General features: G+C 36.6%; 1 protein-coding gene across 1 annotated transcript in view; it reads right to left on the bottom strand.

The window, feature by feature from the left end:
- The window catches only part of HDAC9 (histone deacetylase 9), a gene marked incomplete at both ends in the record, with an annotated part of 190,569 nt that overhangs the window by 89,234 nt on the left and 88,388 nt on the right, over window positions 1-12,947 (bottom strand). The window contains 2 exons of the mRNA XM_081346258.1: window positions 9,173-9,270; window positions 9,597-9,716. Of these exons, the coding sequence (XP_081202384.1) occupies window positions 9,173-9,270; window positions 9,597-9,716 (218 nt within the window). The remainder of the gene's footprint in view (window positions 1-9,172; window positions 9,271-9,596; window positions 9,717-12,947) is intronic.

Here is a 12,947-nt window from a genome sequence, read left to right on the forward strand (position 1 = left end):
TCTTCAGGTCCCGGCAGAATGAACGAAGGTCAGGGGCAGCCCTGAGCTCTACGGGCAGCTGGTTCCAAAGGGCAGGCGCACCCACAGAGAAGGCCCTCCCCCTGGGTGTTACCCGCCGGCAATCTTTTGCCGGCGGTACCCTGAGAAGGCCCTCCCTGGAGCACACAGGATGAAGGGAGCTTGATGCCGGCAGCAGGTGTTCTCTCAAATATCCCGGACCCAAGCCATTTAGGGCTTTATAGGTCATCACCAGCACCTTGAATTTAATAGTTCTTCCCGGTTTGAAATGTGTTGATGTGTTAACACAACATATCAAATGTAATAGTAAATTATGCAGGTACATCAATAGTAGTAATAGAATTCAATATAAGATTTTTCTTTTTTAAAACATTCAGTCTGGAAGAGTTTAATAATTAAAATGAAAATATATTTCAAGATAACATATTTCTATTATTTCTGATATGAAACCAAAAATAACAAGAGTTATCCCTTTATAAACTTGAGAAAAACTTGAAAAGACAGCTCAGCTTTTGATTATTTTCTACTAATTTATTATCATACTCTTCTTCTTTAACAAAGCTATCTTTGGGGCAGGCATTCCTGGATATTGACCTAAACAGGACAATATGCTCATTTATCTAGCCAAAACTAAAACTAGTTTTCAACCATTCTTCTGCACCTCCACTTCCTGTTTCCACATATAAGACCCAATATGGACCCTATGGTGCTATGTTAAGGTGCTAGTAGAGATATATAGGCTCTAGTATTCCCTGCTGGAAGTTATCTGGGCTACTTTGGCCACTCATTCTTTCTCAGCCCTATATTAAAAAAAATCTATTTGCCAATGGACCAGCATAGTAAAGTAGGGTCCATAATTTTCAGTGAAGAGGACTTCCTTCTGCAATGGATTATTTGGATTTTATATATATTTCAACCATAACTATAATCTTTGATCATTTACTCTTGTTTGCCCAATACTTCCTAAGTAATTTGAGGTATTTTTTTCCAATTTTGGGAGACTAATTGGCTTAAAATGAAAGAGAAAAAAATTGCCGTCACTTTAGCCAAAATGGACTAAACAAGGTAAATTATAACTGACACGGGTGTAGGATTATTCTTTTACATGCTTCCAAAAACATTTGATTCAAACTATCAACGAAAGAGGCTGATTTCTAATGACATCCTAGGGCCACCAGATACATTTAATCTCCCTGTTTGAGAGCAGTTTGAATAACACCTCTTTAGAACATTCTGATGTCAGAAACCATTTTCAAAGTCTCTGCAAAAGCCTTTGAAGTTATTTCATTTTGGATGCTGCAATTCTGAGGATGGAGAGAGAAGAAAAGGATAAGGACTAACAGAGATGCTAGAATAGCAAGTAGGACTTCTCTCCAAATAGAATAACCCTATCTTCATAAATGCACATGAACTTATTTGTCAGTAGACAGAATGGAATTTAGGAGAGAAATGTATATATATCAGAAAAAAAGGAGATCTTTTTTTCCACAGAGAATGACCACAGATTTTTCTAAGAATATTCTCCATTGTCATGGAAGGACATTCAATGTAAATATTGTGGGAATCATGGTGCTGCAATCAGGCATAGCAATAAAGTAGATAAGCTACTTTTTAGAAAAAGTAGAAGAATTTTTTTCCTCCCCTAGAATTCATATATGATTAATTTGTGTTCTCCCCACTAATTTTCTTTTCAACCAATAGGAACAGTTCTAAATGTCCTTTTGTACAAAGGTGCTGGGTGAAGAATAATAGTACACAATTCAAAAGCCAATGTGATATAGTGGTTATAGTGTTGGTATATAGCAGAGAGACTCCATTTCCATTCTCTGAAATCTTCCCTCAGCCACTGTATGACACTGTGTGACATGTAACATTCTTAACTACCTTATATGGCCCTTTGAGGTTTTGGAAAAAAGATGAAATATAAGTTAACCTCAAATAACAATGTACTACAAACATTTAAGCATTCCTAGATTATTAAGATTCAGGCTGCATTAGAAATAATTCATAGCTTGTGTTAAATTACCTCAAAATATAATTCTGCTTCCTTAAAGTGGTATGCCATCAGTACGGTGAGTATTTTTCTGATAGTGGTATGATTATACGTTTAATATTATACCTTTATTCAATATCTGAAACTGATTGTAAACTAAAAAAAATAAGAGGTGAGAAAAGCTGAATAATAGCACCAAGCCGTTGAAATACTGCTTTTGAAAACTATACAAATATCTTGGCAAAGGATAAATGGAAGTATTAGTTTTGCATTTGAGGTTTACCAGTTTTGACAGCATAGTTTTAAGTAATTGAATCTTTGACTAGGTGTTTGCCATGATAGGCAAATGACATATATGAGATCAAAACCCATTTCACAGAAACAGTGCAAGGTGTGACTTCATGTTTCCTTTCCCAACCCCATGTTTGGCGTTAAGTGTCAATTTCAGGTGTGTTATGTCTGAATGCAAAACCATCTCAATACTATATTCAAAGACCACCCAAGAGTGTTGAGATGAGAGAGAGAGAGAAAGTAAGGTTTATAGATTTTGTGGCATATTTGTAATGCCAAGAAGGTATGCATTAGATATAACATTTGAAGCTGTAAGTTATGACAGTGGTTAGAGCCAAAATTGTGAGTTTCACTGTTAGTTGGAAAAGTTGAAAACTTAACTGTTGCTAATTTAACTTGAGATTCCTAACCAAAGCTGACCATCTTGACCAGCTTTGAATAGTATGACTGCAACAAGAACCTTGATTTCTATCAGTCAAAACCTAACATGTATTGTTGTACCATAACAAAACTGGGCAGAAGAGAAGAAATTGCATTTGTTTACTTGAATGTGGAATTAGGAGTGGGGTGAAACTTGCAAACAGGAAATGTTTAAAATAAACTTTCTACAATTTGGTGATTTCCTATGTGTTGAATTCACATACATGAATTATATGTATCTACATGCATCTTTAGAATCCTATAGGGCAGGGATGCCCAACCTGTGGGGGGTCCTATTGGCCACTGGGCTGCTTGAGTGGCTTGCCAGTGTGCATGTGTGCATGCACACAGCTCCACTCATGTGAGCATCATTGTGAGCATTGCAGGCATTCGTGGTCGAGTGAGCGTTGCAGGCATTCGCAGCCCTACTCACACAAGCATCACAGGCATTCATGGGCCCACTTGCACAAGTACTCACTGCCCCACTCACATAAGCAATGGGTGTTCATGCATATGCACATGTATATGCATGTGCTGAACCCCCCCACAAAACCATCTCTTCTTGCCCCCCTCCCCTCATTGAGGTTGGGGGAACTCTGGTCTTGGGTCTAAGAATTTCTTATTTTCCTATTTATCTATTTAAAATTATTAACCTTCCAACTCCAGTTGATTCTTTACTATACTCTCATCTCATGTGGGCATCAGGATTAGGTGCTGTTGCATTATTCCCCTTTAATTCCTGAAAACAATACAACATCTCTTAGAGGAGTATTGAGTTTCCCAAGTTGCTTCTTGCCAGTCTCCAATGGAGATAGTCACTGATATTATTGGGCGGGGAAGAATACATTGTACAACTTTGTACAATTTGAACTTGGTGAAACAGTGTGGAAGTATCATGTCTCTAAGAGGCTCATTTGGATAAAAGCAAATTAGACAGAATTTGTGGCTGCCAGCACTGTTAAAGATTCATTATTGTACATTGGAAAAAAACCACATGTGAGAGATCTTGCAATATGAAATGCTGAAATGAAAAGAAGATGCCTCCCTTGATCGAATTATTGTCATCCCTGTGAACTGAATAATATGTGAAGGGATAAGAAAACAATTATTATACTTGTCTCAGAACCTTGGATCACATGAAATATGGCACAAAAGTTGAAACTAGATAACCACCAGATAGATGCAGATAGATGAAGAAAACAGTATCTTATTCAGACATGTGCAATATCATATGAGCAAACCTGACCTACCATGACTAAAATGAATTCATACCTTATAAAGTGGAGAAATGGATATTGATAATTACTTCTACTATATGAAAGTAAGCCATAAATAAATCAGTAGATGAAAAGAATATTCCTCATTGTAAGCAAAGGAAGATAATAGAAGCTATTGTACAGATATTTCTGTAAGAATTGATGCTAACAAAGATATCTTGTAAGTCTATGGCCATCATTCATAAAAGTCATAAACATAAAAGTCTTAAATGCTTATATACCAATGCTCAAAGCTTAGGGAACAAATAGGGTGAACTAGAAGCAATAGTACACAAGAATGAGTATGACATAGTTGGCATTACAGTAACCTGGTGGGGCAAAACCCATGACTAGAATGGACTGATGGATAGATACAAATTGTTCAAAGGAAACAGGTCTACAAAAAGAGGAGGGGGAGTTGCACTATATGTAAGAGAATACTACATATTTTCAGAAATGCACATGATCAGGGATAAAAGCCCTCCAGAATCTATATGGGTCACTATAAAAGGGGGGGGGAAAGTGACATTGCCATAAGGATATACTACAGACCACCCAACCAATCAGAAAAAATAGATGTACTCTTTGCCAACCAGTTAACAAATGTATGTAGGAAGCATACCACAGTAGTAATGGGAGACTTCAACTACCCAGGTATCAGCTGGGAGACAAACTGCAGCGAGTGGAGATCAAACAGATTCCTAACCAACCTAGCCGACAACCTTGTCATCCAAAAGGTAGAGGAGGAAACTAGAAGTAAAGCTATACTGGACCTAATTCTTACTAATAGAGAAGAAGTGGTAGAGGAAGTTGAAGTTGCCGGAACCTTGGGGAAAAGTGACCACGTCATACTGGAATTCAATATAATGCAAACACAAGCAATAAAAAAATAATTCAACCAGAGTCTTAAACTTCAAAAGAGCTGATTTTAACAAACTCAGAGAGAACCAAGGAAAAATTCCATGGATGAAAATCCTAAAGGGGAAAACAACTCAAGAAGCATGAGAAACTCTGAAACTCTGCTATCATAAAAGCCCAGTCCAGCACAATACTACTGAAAAAGAAAAAAGAAAGTAAAGAAGAAAAAAGCATGGCTGCACAAAGATCTCTCAGACAAACTGAAAGACAAAAAGGACAAATACAAAAAATGGAAAGAGGGACACATAACTAAAGCTGATTATCAGCAGACAGCCAGAATATGCAAAGATGAAGTCAGGAAAGCAAAGGCTCAGAATGAACACAGACTTGCAGCAGAAATCAAGGATAATAAAAAAAGTTTCTTTCAACATATTAATAAGAAGAAAAAAGTCAAGAAAATTGTTGGTCCACTAAAGAGAGAAGATGACAAGGAAGTAACAAGCATTAAGGAGAAAACAGAGCTGCTTAACTCATCTTTGCATCAGTCTTCACACAAAAAGAAATTAAGACAAAACATACCCCCAAAAAATACTGCAAAAGAGAAACTAGAAACAAAAATTAAAATAAGCATGAAAATGGTAAGAGAACACCTATCCGACCTTGACAAATATAAATCACCAGGACCCAACAGATTACATCCCAGAATTCTGAAGGAGCTGGCAGATGTTATCTGAGAACCATTGTACCATATCTTTCAAAAATCCTGGAGCACTGGGGAAGTACCTGAGGGCTGATGTGGTTCCCATCTTCAAGAAAAGAAAAAACAAACAGACCCAGGTAACTACGGACCAATCAGTCTAACATTAATACTTGAGAAGATCCTGGAAAAGATAATAAAAAACCAGATCTGCAAACAACTAGAAGCAAACAAAGTTATAACCAGTAGCCAGCATGGGTTTGTTAAAAACAGATCATGCCAAACCTATCTTATTTCATTCTTTGATAAAGATCAGTGAAATACTGTGGACATAGTATATTTAGATTTCAGTAAGGCATTTGGCAAAGTACACCACAACCTGCTGCTTAGTAATCTAGAAAAAGGTAGGATAGACAACATTACCACCAGATGGATCTGTAGTTGGTTGACAAACCATGCTCAGCGAGTAGTCCTCAATGATACTACATCCACATGGTGAGAAGTAAGCAGTGGGGTACCACAAGGCTCCATCTTAGGCCCAGTACTCTTCAATATCTTCATCAATGGGGAAATTATCAAATTTACAGATGACACTAAACTGGCAAGGAATAGCCAACCCCCCAGAAGACAAGCTCAGGATCCAAAAGGATCTTGACAAACTTGAACAATGGACCCTATCCAACAAAATGAAATTTAATGTGGAAAAAAGCAAAGTTATACATTTAGGCAGGAAAGATCAAGGGTATAAGTACAGATTAGGCGAGACCTTGCTCAAAAACAGTAACTGTGAGAGAGACCTTGGAGTCCTAGTGGATGATCACTTGACTATGAGCCAGCAATGTGTAGCAGCTAGCCAAAAAAGCTAATACAATCCTGGGTTGTATAAACAGAGGCATAGTATCAAGATCATGCGAAGTATTAGTACCACTTTATAAAACCCTAGTGAGACCACACCTGGAATACTGCAACCAATTTTGGTCACCATATTACAAAAAAGATGTTGAGATCTTGGAAAAAGTTCAGAGAAGAGCAACTAAGATGATTGCAGGCCTGGAGACTAAAACATATGAAGAATGGCTGAAGGCTTGGGTTTGGCTAGTCTAAAGAAAAGAAGAAATAGGGGTGACAGTATTTGAGGCTGCCACAAGGAAGAGAGGATCAAATTATTCTCCAAAGCACCAGAGGGCAAGACAAGAAACAATGGTTGGAAACTGATCAAAGAGAGAAGCAACCTGGAATTAAGAAGAAAGTTCCTAACAGTGAAGACAATTAACATTCAGAAATCGAGGTCACTTCATCACTGGATGGTTTTAAGAAGAGACTGGACAGTCATTTGTCTGAGATGGTATGGACTAGAAGACCTCCAAGGTCCCTTCCCGCTTCTATTCTATTCTATTCTATTCTATTCTATTCTATTCTATTCTATTCTATTCTATTCTATTCTATTCTATTCTATTCTATTCTATTCTATTCTTCTTAGAGTTAGTAAAATACATCAAAATCTGTGAATGTGGCCCCTAATTGCCATTTCCTGCAAAATGAAATGAACTTTTTGACAGTTTCTTTCTGACAGATAACTGGAAGGTTAGCATGGTATTATGGTAAGTGTGGAGAACAATAGACAAAACCTACCTGCTTTATAAGCCCCTTTATGTATTAGGCATAGGGACTTATAAAGCTAGTAAACAAACTAAGTAGGTGGAGAATATTTGTTGTGGTTGAAAATGCCATTTGAAGGCTTGAAACTATTGTTTGGATAAGATGATTCCACCAAGAAGAGGTCTTAGTCACAAAGCAGTATAAATGCTGCATTGGAAGATGCTGCTAACCTATGGTTGGGATAGTAGGAGAAATTCAGAGAAATACAAGTAGAATAAGTGGTTAAATGTAAAATTTGCTTCAGTATACAACTTCTGGATCCTAATCTAGGGCTTAAGCCATCATTGTTATCATTATTATCATTATTATGGCCCTTGATTCTAGCAATGATTAGCCAGTAGAATGGACCAAAGATGATTGAAATTTCTAGAAATTAGCTGCCAATCAGCTAACAACTACTTTTAGTTTCTGCTTAGTAAAAAGGGATACTTCTTCTAAGAAAGTTCATATAATGTAACAGCACACACATGCATGCACACACACCACTCCTCTATGAGGTTTATTGGATCCCTATCTATTACAACAGTTTTGTTGAAAAGGTGAGGTAAGAAGTGGGGTTACAATGAACCTGAACCCCTCTGTGACCATACAAAGGTCATCTATCCTCCACCTTCGTGTTTTGGGCATCCATGGCTAAAAGACTGCAAATAGGCTGTCCCCCAGTATATAAATGCATATGTGTTTCAGTCATTGAGATCAAAGTGAAGAACCTATGTAGAAGTCAATTTACTATATTAAAGATATGGAAGGATCTATATAAAAGTCAATTAAATTATTGTATGCAGATATGGAAGGAGCAGTATCTTCATACTGTAGTCACTTTCCAGATTATCATGCAAGGCACAATTGTGATCCACTTTTTGTGATTAGCAGGAAAGATATGAGTTACTCCCTAATTTTAGTGCAGTGGTCAGGTTAAGATATTATAATAATAACAAAATGCTGTTTACCAAATGTATAGTTTTAGTGAGACTTTTACCTATGTAAGGTAACAAAAAACAGATCAATATGCAGAGAAACAATTCATTTGTGACCAAATTCATTACGAGGACATTTTCCACACAGTTCTCCAAATATGTTATGGACAAGCAGAATTTTACACTTCCTGCCAATGTTTCACTTACACCTGTTGGTCAATCAGTAAAGCCAATTATCTCTTCATTCTATATCTTTATATCTATTTCTTTTCAAATCCTTGCATCTCAATCTTAAATAAAAGAGTCAATGCGAATCAAAGAGATTTGCTTCCATATGCCTTTCCTTAATATTCAACAAGTGGTAGCTGATCTAATCTGGATTGGGAACCTGAGCAATGTAAAACCTGTTTAGTATTAGGATTGAAGACTGCAGAAATAGGAATGTTGCAGGTTAGATTTGAAGGTCAAAAATTTCGCAGAAGACTGTAGTGACAAACTATTTCTTTCATTTATTTATTAAAAAAATATGAACTCCCACCCCGCAGCAACAATATTTCATCTCTTTTGCCAGGAAACATGCACGGTTCTGGTTATGAAGCTACCCTGAATTCGTTGGTTGGTAGTAGTATTGCTATGAAAGATTTCCAAATGCGGTAATAATGAAGTAAATTGCTGGAAAATCACCAGAATCTGCAATAAAATATATTTGCACTGATGGATTTTCTGTCTGTTTTTCTGTGGGTCTATTCATTCCTTGGCTTTGAAAAAACTTATTAATCAGTTTATAGCAAAAAAAAGGGCAACGCTTTTCTAGCAATCTGTTTCGGGCAACAAATAAACATATTCTATTTTGTGGGTGGCCACCATATTAACACTGATTTTTTTTTAAGAAAAAAAAGTAAAGTAAAAGAGGTCTCCAGATACTATATAATAAGAGATGTTTACTTTAAGCTAGTTCCACCATGGGTCATTTTTCTGATTGTCAAGGCTGCTGTATTCTAATGCTGGTGGATTCCAGCCTATTACTTCTATTTGGCACTTTGAAAAAGAAACAGGATCCAACCTGAATGCTGTGAGGTACTCCACATCTCCCATGGGGGGATCTAGGCCACCTGTCCAAGCAATATTTATATTATAACCTTCACCAGGGCCACTTCCAACCTAAGAGGAGGAGGGGGAAGGAGGGGGAAATGCCAGAGGGAAAATGGAGAGGAAAGGCAGAGAGTGAATCAAAATAAGAAAATGCACAAAAATGTCCTTTTGAAACCAACTTCAAACAGCATGTCAAATCAACCTGGCCCCACTTGACAAGGACTGTTCTGGGTTATACACTTGTTCCACTCTGTCCCCCACTCCCAGTGGACCATTTGGTAATCTAATGCAATTTAGAGCACCAATGTAGGATGAGAAAATTAGGGGTAATCATGCAATGCAATTACCTGAAAAGATACAAATAAAAAATGGGGTTGTAAAGAAATAAACCTAACCTCATTTGGGGCTCCGCTGCCAGGGAAGAAGTTGCCTTCATCATAGCGATGCAGAGAGACATACAGGATACTGGGGTCAGAATAAAAAGCCTGCTGTGTACCGTTGCCATGGTGAACATCCTAAAGGGAAAAGAAAACAGATGACAAATGCAATCATGTCCAAGCCAATGTGGTGAGAATTCTTTGCTTTCTCTTCTTCTCTTTCTCCTGTCTCTCAGTCTTGGTCTTTCTCCCTCCTTCCTTTATTCTTTCCTTCCCTTTTTTAACTCCCCTTTCCACCCGCCCTTCACCACTCCAAACTTCCTGAACTTTCAGGCAAATTACTCTTTAATACACTCATTTTTTAAACTGGCTTCTAAAAATCAGGAAACCACAGTGAGCATGCCCTTGAGACTCCAGATGAGCAGTCATTGAGAAATCCCAGTCCTTTTGTACAATTAGATATTATACACCGGCCCTTTGTACTCCTTGTCTCAGTGATGGAATCTAGCATCCTGTTTTATAGAGGAATTTTATGACTTATTAACTGCCAACAGTTCATAACCCCTCAGGCTTAATTAACTTGGTCTCATTGACTTTTTAAAAAAGGATAGGCAAAGCTTGAAAATACAAAGTAGTATTTTACAAAGGGATCTATGGACTATAGAATTCAAGCAGTCTTTGTTTTTTTGCAATTTTTGACAAACACTAAAATGTTCATGCATTCATTGATTTTCCAAATTCTACTACTGAGGTCAAAGGGTTTGCAACCAGCTGAGTAAATTGGTTTCCTTGAAACATTCAGTTCAGTTAGCAGTCCCTCAGCAGCAAGATCCACATCAAAAGGGAACCCAGATGCAGAAAAGACTTTATATTTCATTTCATAAAATCTTGACGTGCAGTTGATGTGTAAGAATATGATCTCATTAGTTTCAAGAAAACTGAGCTTCCAAAGGCCACAAATGCCATTCATTTTGTATAATATGAGCTGGCAGGACACTTGATGAATGACTAAATTTGCTAATATTCTGACCAAGAATTATACCTAACCTTCTTTATGCTTTTCTGTACAGCCATTACATGAGTACTAAATATTTTCAGCAATAATTTCTTTAGCATTTTTAAATAGTAAGGCTTATCATGTTTCCTTAAACTAATTTTCATTGGAAAAGTGTGTGACTCTCTTAAGGGAAGTGTACAAAAGAAATGCACAGAACATCCATAACTCTTTTTAAGCATAAAAGTTTTGGAAATGATGCCACCAGAAACTGTTACCTGATTTGAAGGAAATCTGGGCAACAATATTGTCAATGACATATTAAGACTCTGCCACTTCCAACTTGAAGGACTCAGAGTAAATTTACCATGAAGTAGAGGACATAAAACTATTTGCACCAATATTAATATTGCAATTTGCATAAGCAGCTCTCCTCCTCAAAGCACCGAGACTATCATTATCTCCAAAATGTTTAGCATGATTCTTCTAGGGATCCTATTCTGCGCCCTGCAAACATTGCATGCATAGCCCATCACCTTTCCACAAGTGGTGGCAGAAGTGTCATTGGTACATGCTCATTCAAGAATAGAGTACGTGCTGCTTCAAAATTTTGAGGAATGTTATTTTGTACAACCTTAGTAAATATTTATCACAACACTGAAGCAATAAAAAAATAAACAAAAAAAATCTGACAGCTGCATAATCCAAAAACAATTGTTCAGTAAGAATGGTGGAGATCAAGTTTGGACCATTCTTTTGATCAGAGCAACTAATTGTCATGAATTTGTTTCACAGACTTGTTTTGTTCCTGCCATGTAATTTCTCACTACGCTAGAACAAAATGTACAGTTATTCTTATTTTTTGTTGCTTTTACTTATTAATTGTATATCTTGCTTTTCTACAAAATTTACATTCCAGATGACTAAATTATAATGCAATGAAAGTGAAATTAAAACATTAAAATGTCATGCTCTTAAACACTCAATAGATTAAAACACTTCAAAGCAATAAATAAGGGCTCTCAGGAAATGGAAAGTTAGTTATAATTCAGTAAAATACCCCAAACCTATTATGAATGAACACATTTTTTGCTTGCTGATGGAGTTCTGAATGAAGTTAGCAACAAGGCTTTCTTTTGCATTCATTCCTTATTGGCCCATGATAATGGCACTCAGAAAAGACTTTCTCAGAAGAGTTTTAAAGTCAGTGTGGCTCACATGTAAGAAAAGAGAAAGTGGAATGAACACATCTTCTAAATATATGAGTTCCAAAACATACCAGTGAAATGAGTGGTGCAACATGGAGAGAAGCGCTCTTAGGCAACTATGTAATTAAATCAGTACAGAACTGTTTCTGAAATCTGCCAAAATCAAATTAAACTTTTCTATAAAACTCGAATAAACACCTGTAAGGCTATATGCCATTTTATCAAACTCATATCTTCATTCCTGCCTAAATGTGTATGTAGGTGTCTGTCTGTATAAATAAATATAAATAAAGAGATATATAGGGATTTCTCCATTCATCTACTATCCATCCATCCATCCATCCATCCATCCATCCATCCATCCATCCAAAGACCTATATTCATTCACTTTGAGATACTGTAATTCCATTTATAGATGAAGAAAATCATGAACAGGGATATGTTTCTGTTAAGAAGCTTCACTGAGGTCTATTGCATTCCTGCAATACTATTGCCCTATCATCAACTGTATGGTTTATATGATATTTTTTCTGGATTGCTTTAAATGGTAGAGTGATCTTGAGTTAGAATAGTAATTTATGATTAGGACTGGTAGTTTAATATATTAGATTGTTGTACACAATAACATTTGAGAGAAAGCTAACTTAAAGATTAAGGAAAAGGATCTCAAAAGTTTAAACTATAATAATTATTATTTACAAATAGCATTTTAGAAGGTTTTTATTCCTGCTTCTGCATTTGCACAATATACTCAGTATGATTAAATACTAATGATTAAGGAGTTCACTAGGGAATGTACCACAAATGACACAATATTTCTTTATTTTAGTTATGATTCTGGCACTTATTAGGGGGTGGGTGGTAACTTGCATTTTCAGATATATATGTATATGTGTGTGTCTCTTTGTGTATGAGGACGCAGATTGTTGGGGGCAATTAAGCTGACTTTGTAATAATGCCGCTTGGGGTGTGTGTGAAAGCCCTAATAAGCAGGCATATACTGTACATAGAATGAAGGCTACTGCTAAGCTTGTAAGCCGCCCTGAGTCTTCGGAGAAGAGCGGGACATAAATGGAATTAAAATAAAATAAAAATAAATAAAAATACATACAAAAATATGGGGAGATGGTTGTTTCTTGTAAGACTAATAGTTGCTGAAACTTAAAC

The sequence above is a fragment of the Vipera berus genome, assembly GCF_964194415.1.
Source record: "Vipera berus genome assembly, chromosome: Z".
NCBI classification, from domain to species: domain Eukaryota; kingdom Metazoa; phylum Chordata; class Lepidosauria; order Squamata; family Viperidae; genus Vipera; species Vipera berus.